This window comes from Simochromis diagramma, unplaced genomic scaffold, assembly GCF_900408965.1.
Source record: "Simochromis diagramma unplaced genomic scaffold, fSimDia1.1 OVJJ01000271.1, whole genome shotgun sequence".
Lineage (NCBI taxonomy): Eukaryota > Metazoa > Chordata > Actinopteri > Cichliformes > Cichlidae > Simochromis > Simochromis diagramma.
The window spans coordinates 1,790,288-1,805,795 of record NW_024386909.1 but is presented as its reverse complement, the minus strand read 5'-3'; the positions used below and the strand labels follow the sequence as shown (position 1 = coordinate 1,805,795).

Sequence of the window (15,508 nt, the reverse complement as noted above, 5' to 3'; positions counted from 1 at the left end):
TTTGAAAGGTAACGCCTGTAAGTAACATTCCAGCTTGCAAGTTTGTGGGTCTTCTATGCTGCACAATTGCCAAGGTTGATGCTTACGTTAGCTTCTGCCAAATTAATGTCGTTAGACTACTCACCAGAGAGGGACAGTAGTAATGCGTTACTGTAATCTGATTACTTTTTCCAAGTAACGAGTAAAGTAAGGGATTACTATTAGATTCCTGTTACTTTCCCATAAGCATGCTGCATTACTAAACTGTGATTTTGTTTGTGAGAGTGTCTCATGACAATGACGTAAGCGCGTGCAATGTTCATGGTAATAGACGTGTGCAGATCAACAACGGTTAATATATAGAGTGCGGGAGCGAGTATGAAAGTGCAGCGTTTAAAGCGTGGAAGTACTGACCTTACTTTGAGTTTGATTCTGTGAAAAGTGACAAAAAAATTAGCGTCCGCTGTTCACTGCGTGGGAAGAAAACTTCTTTTTACAGCACAAAAACCCCCTAAACTTCTGAGCAAGCACCGAGCACGCTGCCACGGGAATGCGAAATTCACAAAGAAACCCCCGGATCCCCACACTGACATGACCGCTGTGGCACCGGGCAAACCTCCACCCGCACCACTCCTGCTAAACAGGTGAAAATAGATTTAAGAGAAACAGGACTTAGTGCCACTGAGTCTTTGATTTCATTTATTTTCTGCTGTGTTTTACTTGCATCTGTTTGATTTATCTCAAAACAGATTTATCTCAAAACACACCTTTAAGCATTTAATGTCATTTTAAAGTGGATTTTTGGAGACATGGAACATACAGGGAGTGCAGAATTATTAGGCAAGTTGTATTTTTGAGGAATAATTTTATTATTGAACAACAACCATGTTCTCAATGAACCCAAAAAACTCATTAATATCAAAGCTGAATGTTTTTGGAAGCAGTTTTTAGTTTGTTTTTAGTTTTAGCTATTTTAGGGGGATATCTGTGTGTGCAGGTGACTATTACTGTGCATAATTATTAGGCAACTTAACAAAAAACAAATATATACCCATTTCAATTATTTATTTTTACCAGTGAAACCAATATAACATCTCCACATTCACAAATATACATTTCTGACATTCAAAAACAAAACAAAAACAAATCAGCGACCAATATAGCCACCTTTCTTTGCAAGGACACTCAAAAGCCTGCCATCCATGGATTCTGTCAGTGTTTTGATCTGTTCACCATCAACATTGCGTGCAGCAGCAACCACAGCCTCCCAGACACTGTTCAGAGAGGTGTACTGTTTTCCCTCCTTGTAAATCTCACATTTGATGATGGACCACAGGTTCTCAATGGGGTTCAGATCAGGTGAACAAGGTGGCCATGTCATTAGTTTTTCTTCTTTTATACCCTTTCTTGCCAGCCACGCTGTGGAGTACTTGGACGCGTGTGATGGAGCATTGTCCTGCATGGAAATCATGTTTTTCTTGAAGGATGCAGACTTCTTCCTGTACCACTGCTTGAAGAAGGTGTCTTCCAGAAACTGGCAGTAGGACTGGGAGTTGAGCTTAACTCCATCCTCAACCCGAAAAGGCCCCACAAGCTCATCTTTGATGATACCAGCCCAAACCAGTACTCCACCTCCACCTTGCTGGCGTCTGAGTCGGACTGGAGCTCTCTGCCCTTTACCAATCCAGCCATGGGCCCATCCATCTGGCCCATCAAGACTCACTCTCATTTCATCAGTCCATAAAACCTTAGAAAAATCAGTCTTGAGATATTTCTTGGCCCAGTCTTGACGTTTCAGCTTGTGTGTCTTGTTCAGTGGTGGTCGTCTTTCAGCCTTTCTTACCTTGGCCATGTCTCTGAGTATTGCACACCTTGTGCTTTTGGGCACTCCAGTGATGTTGCAGCTCTGAAATATGGCCAAACTGGTGGCAAGTGGCATCTTGGCAGCTGCACGCTTGACTTTTCTCAGTTCATGGGCAGTTATTTTGCGCCTTGGTTTTTCCACACGCTTCTTGCGACCCTGTTGACGATTTTGAATGAAACGCTTGATTGTTCGATGATCACGCTTCAGAAGCTTTGCAATTTTGAGACTGCTGCATCCCTCTGCAAGATATCTCACTATTTTTGACTTTTCTGAGCCTGTCAAGTCCTTCTTTTGACCCATTTTGCCAAAGGAAAGGAAGTTGCCTAATAATTATGCACACCTGATATAGGGTGTTGATGTCATTAGACCACACCCCTTCTCATTAAAGAGATGCACATCACCTAATATGCTTAATTGGTAGTAGGCTTTCGAGCCTATACAGCTTGGAGTAAGACAACATGCATGAAGAGGATGATGTGGACAAAATACTCATTTGCCTAATAATTCTGCACTCCCTGTAAATGTGCCTGTCAAAGAGATTTTTCATAGTCCATGTTTTAGGTATATTTTTTCATTTCTAAAAAATGATTTATATATCGCAGTTCAGAGGGCTTTATACTGAACTTAGAGGTTTCATGTTTAAAATTTTCAGAAGGAATTCAGGAGAAAATATCTGTCATTTAAAAACATTTAATTTGTTTCAGCAGTTGAAATTACAAGTTTTACAGCGCTGTACCTTTGTGTGAACCAGGGAACTGCTTCAAAGAAAAGATGACACTGAATCAGGCTGTACAGGTCTGATAATGCGACAATAACAAAGATTATTATGGCTGTCTTCTCCCAACACGAACATGGCAGTCTGCTGTAAATCCTCCCCGTTCAGTCCGACCTCGCCTCGTATCTGCTCCTCCTCAGAAAGACAGAAAAGAAAAACAACCCCTGCGCAGCCTTGGCTATCTGTTGATTTCTAAGGCCCATTTCCGGACATCTTGTTTGGACTTCCTGAGACTATTCTAACCATTATCAGTATATGTGTAAGCATGCAGCAAAAAGGACCCTCAAACGCTGTACGCCCACTCTTCAATATTTCACCCCAGTCATAGCGCCGGATGAAGTTTATTACTCTCAAAACAAAGCGCCAACTCGTTTATGAGCAAAATTGCATTGCGTATAAATAAAATAAAAAAACAGCTTTATCTAATAATTTAATAAAAAACAAAAATCAATAATTTTCAACCCTAATAGAGGATTAAACAAAGTATTGATGTTATCGCACATCCAGTACCAGCATTAGTACTCAATATTTAGATTGATGACCTCACCTCTAGTAGACACTGTTTTTGTAAGCTGTGTGAGATGACAGACAGAATATTTACTAATGTGCCTTTTTTATATTTGGTTGGTGTTTTAATTTTGTTTCTTCTCAAAAAATTAAAATGCAGACCATATACTGTACAAAAAAGCTAACAATGGTAGGTAAGGTAACAATGAAGTGACCATATTTGGATGAGAGGGCGAAGTGTTAATGCTACCAAACATGGTTAGTGAGCAGCATCCATAAACTGTAAGGATGCAACACACAGAGACATCTGCTAATGCAAAGTGTTGTACTAACCAGTTGAATTTCACTTTTCAAAACTGTGGCAAAAAGTTCTTGGTTGCTCTAAAGTGGAGAACAAACTTTAGGAGACTAAATAATGTGCCAGATTGTTAGTGATGGGAGACAAATTTGAATCTCTAACACATGAAATTGATTTTGTATGAAAAAAAAAACACAACATGCTTTTTGTAAATAATGAAACTATCTATTATTGTTACATTTCTAAACACAACTGATGGTCTCAGATGCTGGATAAAAACTTGCTTACACTTGGTTAAAGGTATGATTAGTAACAGAGAAGAACTGACAAAGGTGGATCCATGAGTTTGCAGTTGGAGTAGGTGGAGCGCAGAAAGCGATGTTAGCACATAGTAGGGCTGGTTTACCAGGATTACCATGATTGAGATTCAGCACAGAAATAAAATAAACTGATGAATGCCACAAGAATACTTGGAATCACAAGAAGATAAGTTCAGTGAGTCATCAAGTTTATCTTTCTGTTACTTAATGGAGGTTCTGGAGTGGTGTGACAGGTTGTGCTGTGTGTACATACTGCAGACAGATTGGATTCCAGGGAAAGAATTGAAGCTCAGTCATGCCAATAGGACTCTTTGCAAACAAACAGAAATTTTCACTGTATAAACATTACAAATAAAACAACACCAAAAACAACAAAACATAAATAACAGAAAGAACAAGCCAAGATATTTTTTATGCACCTTTCCTTTTTCCAAGTATCATCGCACTGTAGCAAGCCAGCTACAGCGACTGGTTTCAGGTCTCCCCTGTCTACCGAATTCACTTTACCCGCTAATACAGGACTTTCTCCTCAACACCCTGTACCTTCATCCTCCAACTGCAATCGCTTACCTGCCCGGCCCACTGGAGGATTCGCTGCCCAGCCTGTGTGTCCCGCCTTTGAGGAGGAAGGAACGTCCATGCTGCCGACACTCCTCACCACAGCCAGATTCCAGGACTTCAGAGCAGCCGGTTGTGGTGAGTAACGGTGACATTTTTTCCACACCTGTTGAAATACTGGCTGTTTATTCTGGGGCAGTGTTTTGTGTAACAAATACCGTTTCCATTCTGTCCGCCCAGACTGTGCTTTGCTCACCCATGTCGAGCCACCAAAAACATTTACTTCACGATAATATTATGCTATTGCTTTTCTCATTTTTAATATGATTATTTTACAGTGCATTACAAGTATGTTGCTTCTGATGTCAGCATCATTTGTATTAGCAAAAGTTGTATATTAATACTGAGAATGACTAAAACATTACTGCAAGGTTAAGCTTTGAGGCTTTGACAAATACAAGCTAAAGATATGTTTAAGGATATCATCTGACTTCGTTCACAGGAAATAAGCAGGAAGGACAAAACTGACTTCATTATGCAGTGCAGTGCAGTCAGTGGATGTCTCTATATGTTCTTCCTGAAATTTGCTACAGGCTGCTTCAGTTTACTCATAAGACCATCAGCAGACTTAATGTGGGGTAAGCAAACATTTTACAGCTTTTTATTCTTAAGTTTTAAACTAAAACTTATTTTGTTATTCTTCTTTATTTATTTAATTACATTTTTATTTAAAGCTTTATTTAACCAGGAAATAAAATAACTCTCCATATTAAAAATCTCTGTTACAAGAATCTACACAAAGAACATTTTATTGTCAATGTGTATAAATTGACAGAATCGGTTGTTTATTGCCTTTTATTTCATTAAAACAGCTAGGTTATTTTGCTCGCTAAAAAGGGAACAAGCTTGTGCCTGCATGTGAACATGCTAACACTTTTTCTTAATCAGCATGTCCTGTTTCTAAACTTCCTCCTAACAACGATGGTGCATGTTTTACTGTAAAAATAGTATAAACCTGTTGTGTAATGCTGTGGGAGGCAGGCAGGATAGGACCAAAAATGCAGAACACAAAGCAGGGCTGAACTCAGAAACTTTATTGCTGAATTAATCAAACATGTAGAAACTAGGAAATGATAAGGAACCTAAACTGGGAAATACAACAGGTGGAAGCACAGCTGGAATGAGTCTGACTAATGAAACAGGGGAGGCAAAACCAAATATAATCCACACGGGACAAGAGACTATCACAATAAATCCAGAAACAGAGAGAGACCAGTCATAGGAAAACATGGGAAACACACTGACATCCAAACTGGCAAAATACAGGGAACAGAGGGAGGAGACAGAGACAAGACAAGGAAGAGAGTGAGGGACCAAGAGAGAACAGAGGAACCAGACAGACACACAGAGACAAGACTTACTTTACATAGAAACACAGGATGGCGAAGACTAAACTAACCAACATAATAACAAATGCTGACTGACGACAAATACAAAATATGGAACTATAATACAAGGATAACAAAACAGAAAACTCCTAAACATTCCCAAAATTAAAAAACTCTGGGTCACAGTGACAAATCTTACACTAACACTCCACACTTCTGTAAGGCACATTTTACTTTTTTTTTTCACCGCAACTAAATGATGCATCAAATAATTTATTTAGTGTTTTAATTTGACATGAACTCTGAGATATATTGTTTTTATTGCATTTCAGTTATTTTCGCATAGTTTCGCATAGTTCCACAGGTGTACTTAAAAATTACAAAAATGACACAAACCACTGATACGGATGAAAAACGTGATTGCACAGAGTGAGTTTGTATTGAAAAGTTGGTTTAAAGACAACATTGTGTAAAAGCTCCAAATGTGAAATGATTCAAAACAATGATTTTATTTCTTTTTTATCTGTTTATCTGATTCTTGCCGTTGCTTTTTTATTTGTAAACACAGGGAAGGAGTTTCTGTCTGTGAACATTTTGACTGTCGGTGTGCTACTGATTGGTCTCTTTCTTTCAGGTGAGCTGATTGTTCAGCTATTCAAAGGCATTGTTGAAAAGATTTTTTAATTTAACCTCATTTTGAAACAAAATGGAAGACCTTTGAAGACAACTGTTCATGTCCTGACGAAAACTGTAACACTTACATATACAGTAAACATTGAACTGCAAACATGAAAAGAACAGCATTTTGTTAACCATGACACTGTACTTACAGCTGCTTTGCCTGATTGTCATGGTGGAGCAGACCTCTTCATAACGGCTCCAAAGAAGCTGGAAGCACTGAGTGGATCTTGTTTGCATATTTCATGTAGCTTCAGACCCAAAGAAGGACAGACATTCATCAGCACAAGAAAAACCTTTGGAGTGTGGATTAAAAGTTATCATAGAGTTACCAGAAACAATGTGATCTTCAACAGTAGTGGAGCAGTTAGCATCTATCCAATGAGTATTACTGGGAACCTGAGTCAGAGAGACTGCACCACTCTGTTTTCTAATTTAACCACCACATACACAGACACATACTTCTTCAGAGTAGAGAGTGAACCATTCAAGGCAACAGCTCATTGTGATTCTCTTCAAATAACAATCAGAGGTAAAGAATTTTGAATTCATTTCTAACATAAAAATATATGCCTTCATTCTGAAAGTTGCAGTAACCCTACAGTCACAATGACTGTTCTGATTTATTTCATTTAAAAAAATGTGTGAAATTTTCAGAAAGATTTTTTTTAAAAGCCCAGAACCCAAATACAGGGATTTACAAACCATGTACAAACAACATATCAAGGGTTAAAACTGGGAAATTAGATTGTTTTTTAAGTAAAATAGAAAGAAAGAACATCGAATTTTTCTGAGTCTGAGACAAACATAATTTTCATTGTTGCATAATATACAAAATCATTTTTAAGGCCAGAACCTGACCTTAAAAATGATTAAGCACATGGACTCTTTCCCTACGAATAAAGAACCCGTTTGGTTCTTTAGTCATCGGGATTATTGTCTGAAGGCCCAACGGATTTAATTTACAGAGTGGATCATCACAGTCTTGCCGTACTGGTCCATTTGATTGACCTTTTGTTATTATCATTTATTTATTTTATTTTATTTTCAGCTGTTACTTGTTTAGGAGATCTTACATACAAACCTAGAGAAAGCAGTAGTGTTTGTGCATCTTTAGAATACAAATCAGCTACACTGTTTTGACCACTGGTTGTCACTTATAGAATTTATAGAAATCCCTGTACACACACAATCTTCAATCTTTGCATGTTTTCTGTTGAGAACTTTTTTTTTAAACATTGTTTAACTATTTACCTCAACACTCTTTGAGAATGATAAATCCCTCACATGTTCAGTTCTGAAAACCAAAAAAAATAAATAAAATTTGACATTACACAATATTTCTAGTATTTTTTCACCCTCGCCTCAACTTTGTTTTTAAATAGATTGTTTAATAATGTCTATGTTATTCAAAACTAATCCAATGTCTCACATTTTATCCTTAAATGTGTTGTTCTTGTACCATTTGTTTCATAATGTTTCATTGAGTTGTACATAGGTGCATTCAGTGGATTACATACTAAGTCTCAACTGCTTTTTAGATGGGTTTGTTAAACTGCTATTTAGTGCATATCAGTAAACCTGCAAATGCACACCAATTAAACTCTTTTTTTTTAAACTATGTCTGTGATGTGAAACCACAGATTCTCCTTGGAGGCCCAATATTACAATCCCAGGTGATCTGAAGGAGAAGGAGTCTGTCACTATAACCTGCTCAGCTCTCACTCCCTGTCCACACTCCCCTCCTCAACTCACCTGGAATCTCCAACAAGACTCTCACAACAAAATAGAGGAAAACACAGATGGAAGCTTTACAACTAAAATCCAGCAGAACATCACTCTGTCAGACACACATGATGGAAAGAAGATCAGCTGCTCTGCCAGATATCCTGTGAACCAAGGAAAAGACACCAAGACAGCAGAGACAGAAGAGACTCTCAGTGTTTCATGTAAGACGATCAGAGTTTGTTATTTGAACCTGTCAGCTCATCATGATTTGTGGGATATAATTTTTAAGTAGTTTTTATAAGGACAGCCCAGTCATCCATGAAATTTTAAAAATGAAGAAAAAAGAAATACTTAATTTATCCTGAAATGATTGTGTTACAGCAGTCAAAATGTGAAACTAATTCTATGAATACAAATTTATATGTGATAATGTAGGGAGTCTAAATTTAGCGCTGCTGGTGGTAAAGATTTTCTGCATCTGTCCTTGTGGCAGCAGAGTTAAAAAGATTTTAACTCTGCTGCAAGTTTTCAACTCCATGTGCAATGGGGTGAAAGTACCTCTGTGTTGGATGTAAAGTGACTAGTGCACAATGACTATGGTGCTCATGGTCAGAGTTAAGCAGCATAAAGGGTTGTAGAGATAAATGTGAAGCTAAGTTGATGATGGTTATATAGTGTATACTATAAAGAAATCATAAAAAGTGTCAGTATGAGGCACAGAGAAATCATACCATAGCAATGAACGAGAGCCAACTGAATGCTATAGTGAAAAATAGTTATCTAACTCGCTTTTTTTTCTTAGATGCTCCTAAAGACACCTCAACATCCATCAGTCCATCAGGTTTGGTGTCAGCAGGCAGCTGGGTGAACCTGACCTGCTCCAGCAGAGCCAAACCTCCAGTCAGCAACTTCACCTGGTTCAAGAAGAGCAGAGATGGAGCTGTGAAAGTATCTGAAGGAGAGATTTACAGTTTCAATGTAACAGATGGAGGAGTTTATTACTGTGTGGCCACTAATGATCTGGGTAATCAGACATCAGCAGAGAGTCATGTGACTGTTACTTACAATGAAGGTAAAGTAGGTTAGTTAGTTATTTTCATTTTGTCACTTCATACATACATTTAACACTAAAATCTGGTTTGATTTCAGCTGGCATACTGGTTGGTGTCTACACTATAGTGAAGGTTGTGGGAATCATAATGCTTGTGAGCACACTGGGCATGTTTGAGTGGTGAGAAAAATGTTTCTGTGATACACTCAATTGAACTTACAGAATAACTGTTCTGTAGTAAAACAAAAGGGATTCGTTTTTCATTGATTTCTTTGTTTTTCCTTCAGCTGGTTCAGCTCAAGATGCTCCAACAATCCAGAGACAGAAAGCTGTCAGATGAGCAGAGTCACATCACAACACATCAACTAAAGTTTCTGCAGGAGGACAAACTCCACCTTAAAATGTCACTAAATTACTCCAGAGTGCACCCTGGACATGTCGCCAATCTGATGCAGGGCTAACACATGCTGCCCTCTATTCACATCACTAATACTGTATTAAATAACTTGCTGCCCCCTTTGTGGAATTTTGCCCATCCAATTATAAATGCTTGAAAGTGAATGCCATCCTGTATTAAATAAGACATGGAAATAGCAATTGAGATATCTGTGTAGGTTCTCAGTCTTTTATTTCATGGAAGTCTAAGTCACTTGGAAAGCAAGCGACAAGAATTCTTCATCTCTTGAAGACATTGCATCTCTAATCTAAGATGCTTCTTCAGTTCTAAAACCACATGGTTGAAGGTCCCAGTTATTTAAACCCTAGTGAGGGTTGTACCTGAAGAGGATCCTTGTACCAGTATTAATTATATGCCTCATCACATGAGCCAAGGTGAGAAAAAAGGTGTGGGTCATTACCACCAAACCAGAGGTTTTCAGTGAAACCATTGTGAAACCTTGTGAAACGCAAAATGTGAGTAGAGGTGAGATACCTGGGAAGGGATCTGAAAACTACACTGTAAGTGACAGTTGGTGTCGTAAGCCATCACCTCTGTTAAATAATGATCATTTACAGTGGATAATGGCCTCTATTTGTCCTCTTTCAAACCATTCGTATTCTGGTCCAAAATGGGAACATTTGCACCTTTATCCTTTAGATGCAGATGTACAGTTGAGTCTTGTCCTGTTGAGGTGGACCTGAGTAGCTCCTCTATGTTGTGTCATGTATTTATGGAGTGGCTGTTTGGTTTCTCCAATGTAGAGGTCAGAGCACTCCTCGTTGCACTGTATAGCATACACTATGTTGCTTAGTTTGTGAGTTTTAAATGACCCTCACGAACTTGCAACACCAGGGAGAAAACATTCCCCCTAAGCCAGAAGGCAAAGAAAAAGAACACACTCATTTAAAAAAAAAACCAACATAAAATAAACCTGTCGTTATTACAACTGTGCTTTCATCAAATCAGCAAAGATGCACAGGAAAGAAGGTCAGACACCAACTAGGGGTAATCACAAGGACAAACTGAACATTTTCATATGTATGTCTTATGTAGCAGGTTTATCAGAGGGACACAGGAGAATTTTCTGCAAGCAAGGCATCCAAATCCACTTCAAATCGAGCCACAACCTAAGTTAAAAAATAGTTAAACTACCAAACTCACCTCAAATTAACAGCTAGATCGTTCAAACTTGGACAAAATATGATCTTCCAGCATTGTGTATGTGACTAGTGCACAATGACTTTGGTGCTCATGGTCAGAGTTAAGTTACACAAGGGGTAGTAGAGATAAATTTGAAATTAAGAAAATGATGGTTGTGTAGTGTATACTATAGAGTAAACATAAAAAGTACACTGTCAGTGTAGAGGATGGAAATCAGCCAGAATAACTATGCAAATCCACAAAAGCAGCAGTTCAGCTGATCACAGCTTGTACATTAAGACAGTCTAGAAATCTTGTACTGTACTTTTTCACTTTTACTTGAGTAAAGAACTTCAATCAGTACTTCAACTTTTACTGGAGTATTTTTTAACACTAGTATCTATGCTAGTCTAATTTATTTAATTATTGTAAAAAAAAAACCCAACCTTTTCAAAACACATAAATAAAGACAAAAATGTGTGAAATGTAAGAAAAAACTATATAAAATGATTTATTAATTAAATACAAAGGAGTTTGTCAAGGGAATTAAAACGAATTGACTATGTGCACGTTAGCATATGCTACTTCCGGTGCGGAAACTCCTGTGGGGAGCTTTGTTTCCGGTGTCCTATTCGCGCCTTGTTTACGGTCCAAAACAAGTTAAGCAAATGAATGAATCAAGCGGCGATTTACATTTCTATAGATGTCTTGGGCATTTACCCAATATATCTGTAAATGATGTTCATCGACTTGTCGATATTTTTCCCCCGCGCCTCAGAGCAAAAAGAGAAAAGGGAGTCAAATGTTATATTTCTCAGTATCTGTAAACAGTGGTCCCTCGTTTATCGCGGGTGTTATGTTCTAAAAACAACCAGCGATAGGTGAAATCAAGTAGCCAATTTTATTTTTTGACAGTGCAAAATGTTTCGTCGACATCCAGTACTGCACTTCAGAGTCACACTGCTAGCGATCGATGCAGCGATTCTGTACTGTACAGGAGACACGTCACGGAGGAGATCGTCAGCAGCGATCAGGACGCAGGACAATGTGATGTAAAAAAAAAAAAAAGCATGCAAACTTGCACTAAAAAATCCGTGAAACAGCGAGGTGAAAGGTGAACCGCGTTATAGCGAGGGGCCGCTGTAATTTTGAAGGTAAGTCACAACATACCCTTCGTAAATACTAATGTATAGAAACCCTTACCAGCAATCATTCATTTTTTGTGTGGCTTTTTTTCACGGTTTGTTAACATGCTGTGTAGGTGTGTACTTGACTAGCTGATATCGACATAACGGGGGAAACTTCTGGTTTGACTTTTTTTCACCTGTAGTTTGAATGCGGAACATTTGCCTGTTTAAATCATAAGTCCAGTCACTATACAGAGATGTGCTTCTGAATGTGGACGATGTGTCTTCTGCATGCAGTGATGCAGTTCTGCTTGTGTTGAGTGATGTAAACAACTGATCGATCTAAACTCTTTAAACGTCAAAATTGATCATTAGATTTTTTATGACACAACAGTGGTGAGTGTTCCCACCTTCTGCTCTTTGTAACTTAACGCGATCTTTCCGTTTTCGAGTTTTGGACATGATTTTGGAGCATATCTTCGCAGTAGCGATTGACCTCAAAGTAAAGCTACCGGAAATGTACAACCCTACATCCGGTCTCAAACCAGGAAGTTAGCATTTTCTCGTGCACAGGGTCTATTAAAATTTATGTCATTATGTACAGAGGCGGAGCCAGACATTTGAAACACCCGGGGCTTAGCCCTAAAAGGTAGTATGCATGTGGGATTTTTTTTTTTTTTTTTGAGGGGGGGGGGGTTAAAAATGACTGAAAGATTAATAGGCTCTGTTTTGAGTTTTGTTCAAAAAAGAATGACTTCATATAGGGGAAAATATATATCACATATGCAGGACACCTTAAACTAGTTTTTTAATTAAGCAGCAAGGCAGAACAAAATCGGGGCTGTATCAAGACACAGGGACTAAACCCCAATTCAACCAGACCCAGAACTGATCCGGAATTAAAACAGGACTACAACAGTTCAAAATCAGGACTACTGAGGACTTAACAAAGACAGAACCAGAATCAGAACTAGATGATAGTAGCACTAAAAATCATCATAGACCTGCACTACACTTATTTTTTTAATTCTACTAAAGTACAATATTTAGATTTAGAAAAGTTTATATAATTATTTAGCCTCGTTGTGCAAACAAGCCTGCAAAACTTAATAAATATAGAATTTGAAAAATAGCAAACCTAAAAAGAAACACTAGGTACGAGATACATGAGGACCTATGATACGGTGATACTTTTGGTAAACAACCATTTGACTAACATGTGTGTCTCACCTGCTCTTGTTCATCTCTGTTCTGTCCTCATTCTCCATCTCCCTCTCTGTTCCTCTCTCTCCCTCTTTGTGCTGACAATCATCAAATATACAGTTGAAACCACATATTTACATACTCTTCAGATCAAAACACAAACACTTTTTTAATTGTAACATCAAATCAGACTAAATGTTTATTTTTTTAGATTGATAAATATAAAAAACATATTTGTTAACTTTAAGAGTAAAGAGAGAAACTATCTGTATTTCTTAATTGCAAATGGCACCAAATTGTATTCAAAATTGAGCCACACTTATGGAGCTCCACAGTTCGTCTCCTGGTGTTTTGGTTGATTTTCATCTCTTGATTTTCCCATGTCAAAGAAACAGGCTCTGTGTTTTTCCTTATAGACAGCTCTGTCTCTCTTTATTCTGACATTTAACTAATTCAAAATATATTTCAATATTTATCTAAAACAAAACTTTACTCTAAATTGATGTTGTACAGTAAAAATGTTTTCTCCCTAAAGTGTATGTAAATATCTGGTTACAAATGTGAATATCCTGCTGTGTACTGAAATCCCTCTTGTTTTGCATAGAAATATACTGAACAACATACAAAGCATAATATATAAAATAACATTTACCTGAGTTTTTTCTTTGAAAGAAGCCTCTAATGTCCATTCTTATATTTCAGTACATAACTGAAACCGATTTAGTCGGGGAGGGCAAGAACTGAAAATATGAAATAAACACACGTAAGATAAGACTCTCTAAAAAAAATAGCATTTATTCGGCTTTTCATTTCGCCATTTGTTGATTCACTTGAAGAGCAAGTAACGTAATATTGGTCAAGTGATCAGTTTGATATCAATCTTTCGTGATGCACCATCATATTTACATTATTTGTACGGTATGAATGATTTGCTTTGGTACCTGGTCAAACTTAAGCTCTCCTTAGTATGGCTGGCTCCGTTTCTCCAACAGCGCACTGACAGGCAGCAGCTGCCCCGCCCCCTCGCTCAGTTGCCTAGTGCCTGAGCTCGGATCATACCAATATCAGGAGGGATTCACGCACAGTCGTAAATTCCCACAGTGTGCACTATGTGCTTCGAATATTGTGTGTACTTTTTGTTTTATACAGTGTCAGCCAGGCATCTAACTATGAAAAAATTACACTCCAAAAGACCCAGGGCTTCTGACAAAACAACCCGGGCTTAAGCCCAGTAAGCCACCCCCACGCTCCGCCCCTGATTATGTACAAAGATTTTGTAATAGATTATGTAACTAGAACACACACACACTTTTGTACTGTACAGTAAAAATGGAAAATCTAAATCTCCACATTCTTTGAAAGTCTTAAAGTTTATTCAATTTTGATTAAACATGTTTCTAAAGTAGCCTTAGGCTAACGCTAATGCTAAAGCTAACTACTAATAGGAAATGACACACAGAGAGCATAATGGGAACCAGGAAACAGATTCCCTTTCTCAATTTTCACTTGCCAAGAATGTGAGTATGGACTCGCGATTTGTACAATTGGAACACCAGTGTACTTGATGATGTCACAGGTCGGAGTTTTTACTGCCGTCCCCGCGTAATTTAACTGGTATTATGTTATGAAGCTTAACTTTAAACTCAGCCAAACCAGTTTACTCAGAAACAAATAAAACACTGAAACAAACCAAACATTAAGATTTAGAAGTTATCTCAGTGACTTATATATCATGTTTAACCTCAGTAGCAAAATCTCTCTATTAATAAAACTAGTGTACATGTATGCCTGAAAAAAAACAAACAGGTAAGATCTTAGAACGTTTTTATTTTTATTATAGTAGACACTCCAAATTTACAACAGCCAGCTGCTGGGGTTTGGAAGAGAACTGAACAAATATTTAAAATATAATCTGATCATTTTTGAAGCAGCCTTCAGAATCTCCATGTATTAACATGTATTATTGTTCCCGGTGAAAATGTTTCCTCCTGAATTAAAATATTTTTAATGTTAGAATTAATTCTGAGTCAGCTACTCTCAGCCAAAATGATTTACTCAGGAACAACAACAAACACACATAAGCCAAACATTAACATTTAGAAGTTATCTAAGTTATTTATATATCATGTTTAACCCTGAGTAGTGAAAGGCCGCGGGGGGTTTGAAAATGATGTGCCGGGAGTCCGCTGTTCTAACCAGGCTCTAGTGATCCTCGACCTCCCGGTCTGCTATCAAGCTGGTGGGTGACAGACGTCCCCGAAAACGTCGGAGTACTTTTGGAAATATGTGATGTCTTGATAAATTGAGGAGATATTTGATGTTTATACAGCTACAATTTCGCCTGAAAATATCTTAAAAGTTTATTTCTCCATTAGCAGTTCACTGGCAGAGAAGAAGGGAGCTATGGAGGGCCTGTGTACCTGGAGCACTGCCCCCCAGTACATCCTAAACAC

The 15,508-nt window shown here is 37.9% G+C and overlaps 1 protein-coding gene across 1 annotated transcript; it reads left to right on the top strand.

The window, feature by feature from the left end:
• Window positions 1-4,819: 4,819 nt before the first annotated feature.
• On the top strand, window positions 4,820-9,747 carry LOC120736195 (sialic acid-binding Ig-like lectin 7). The gene is made up of 7 exons (XM_040036173.1): window positions 4,820-4,939; window positions 6,258-6,323; window positions 6,522-6,899; window positions 8,011-8,316; window positions 8,898-9,167; window positions 9,245-9,326; window positions 9,434-9,747. The coding sequence occupies exons 1-7, from the start codon at window positions 4,837-4,839 to the stop codon at window positions 9,513-9,515; spliced, it is 1,287 nt and encodes a 428-aa protein (XP_039892107.1). The 5' UTR covers window positions 4,820-4,836; the 3' UTR covers window positions 9,516-9,747.
• The last annotated feature ends 5,761 nt before the right edge of the window (window positions 9,748-15,508 follow it).

What these genes read in the sequence shown, in the direction of transcription:
- LOC120736195 (XM_040036173.1), top strand. Translation starts at nt 4,837, where the DNA reads ATGCAGTGCAGTGCAGTCAGTGGATGTCTCTATATGTTCTTCCTGAAA. An exon ending in ATCAGCAGACTTAATGTGGG is followed by an intron (nt 4,940 to 6,257) that starts GTAAGCAAACAT and finishes TTGTAAACACAG; the next exon opens with GGAAGGAGTTTCTGTCTGTG. An exon ending in TCTTCAAATAACAATCAGAG is followed by an intron (nt 6,900 to 8,010) that starts GTAAAGAATTTT and finishes GTGAAACCACAG; the next exon opens with ATTCTCCTTGGAGGCCCAAT.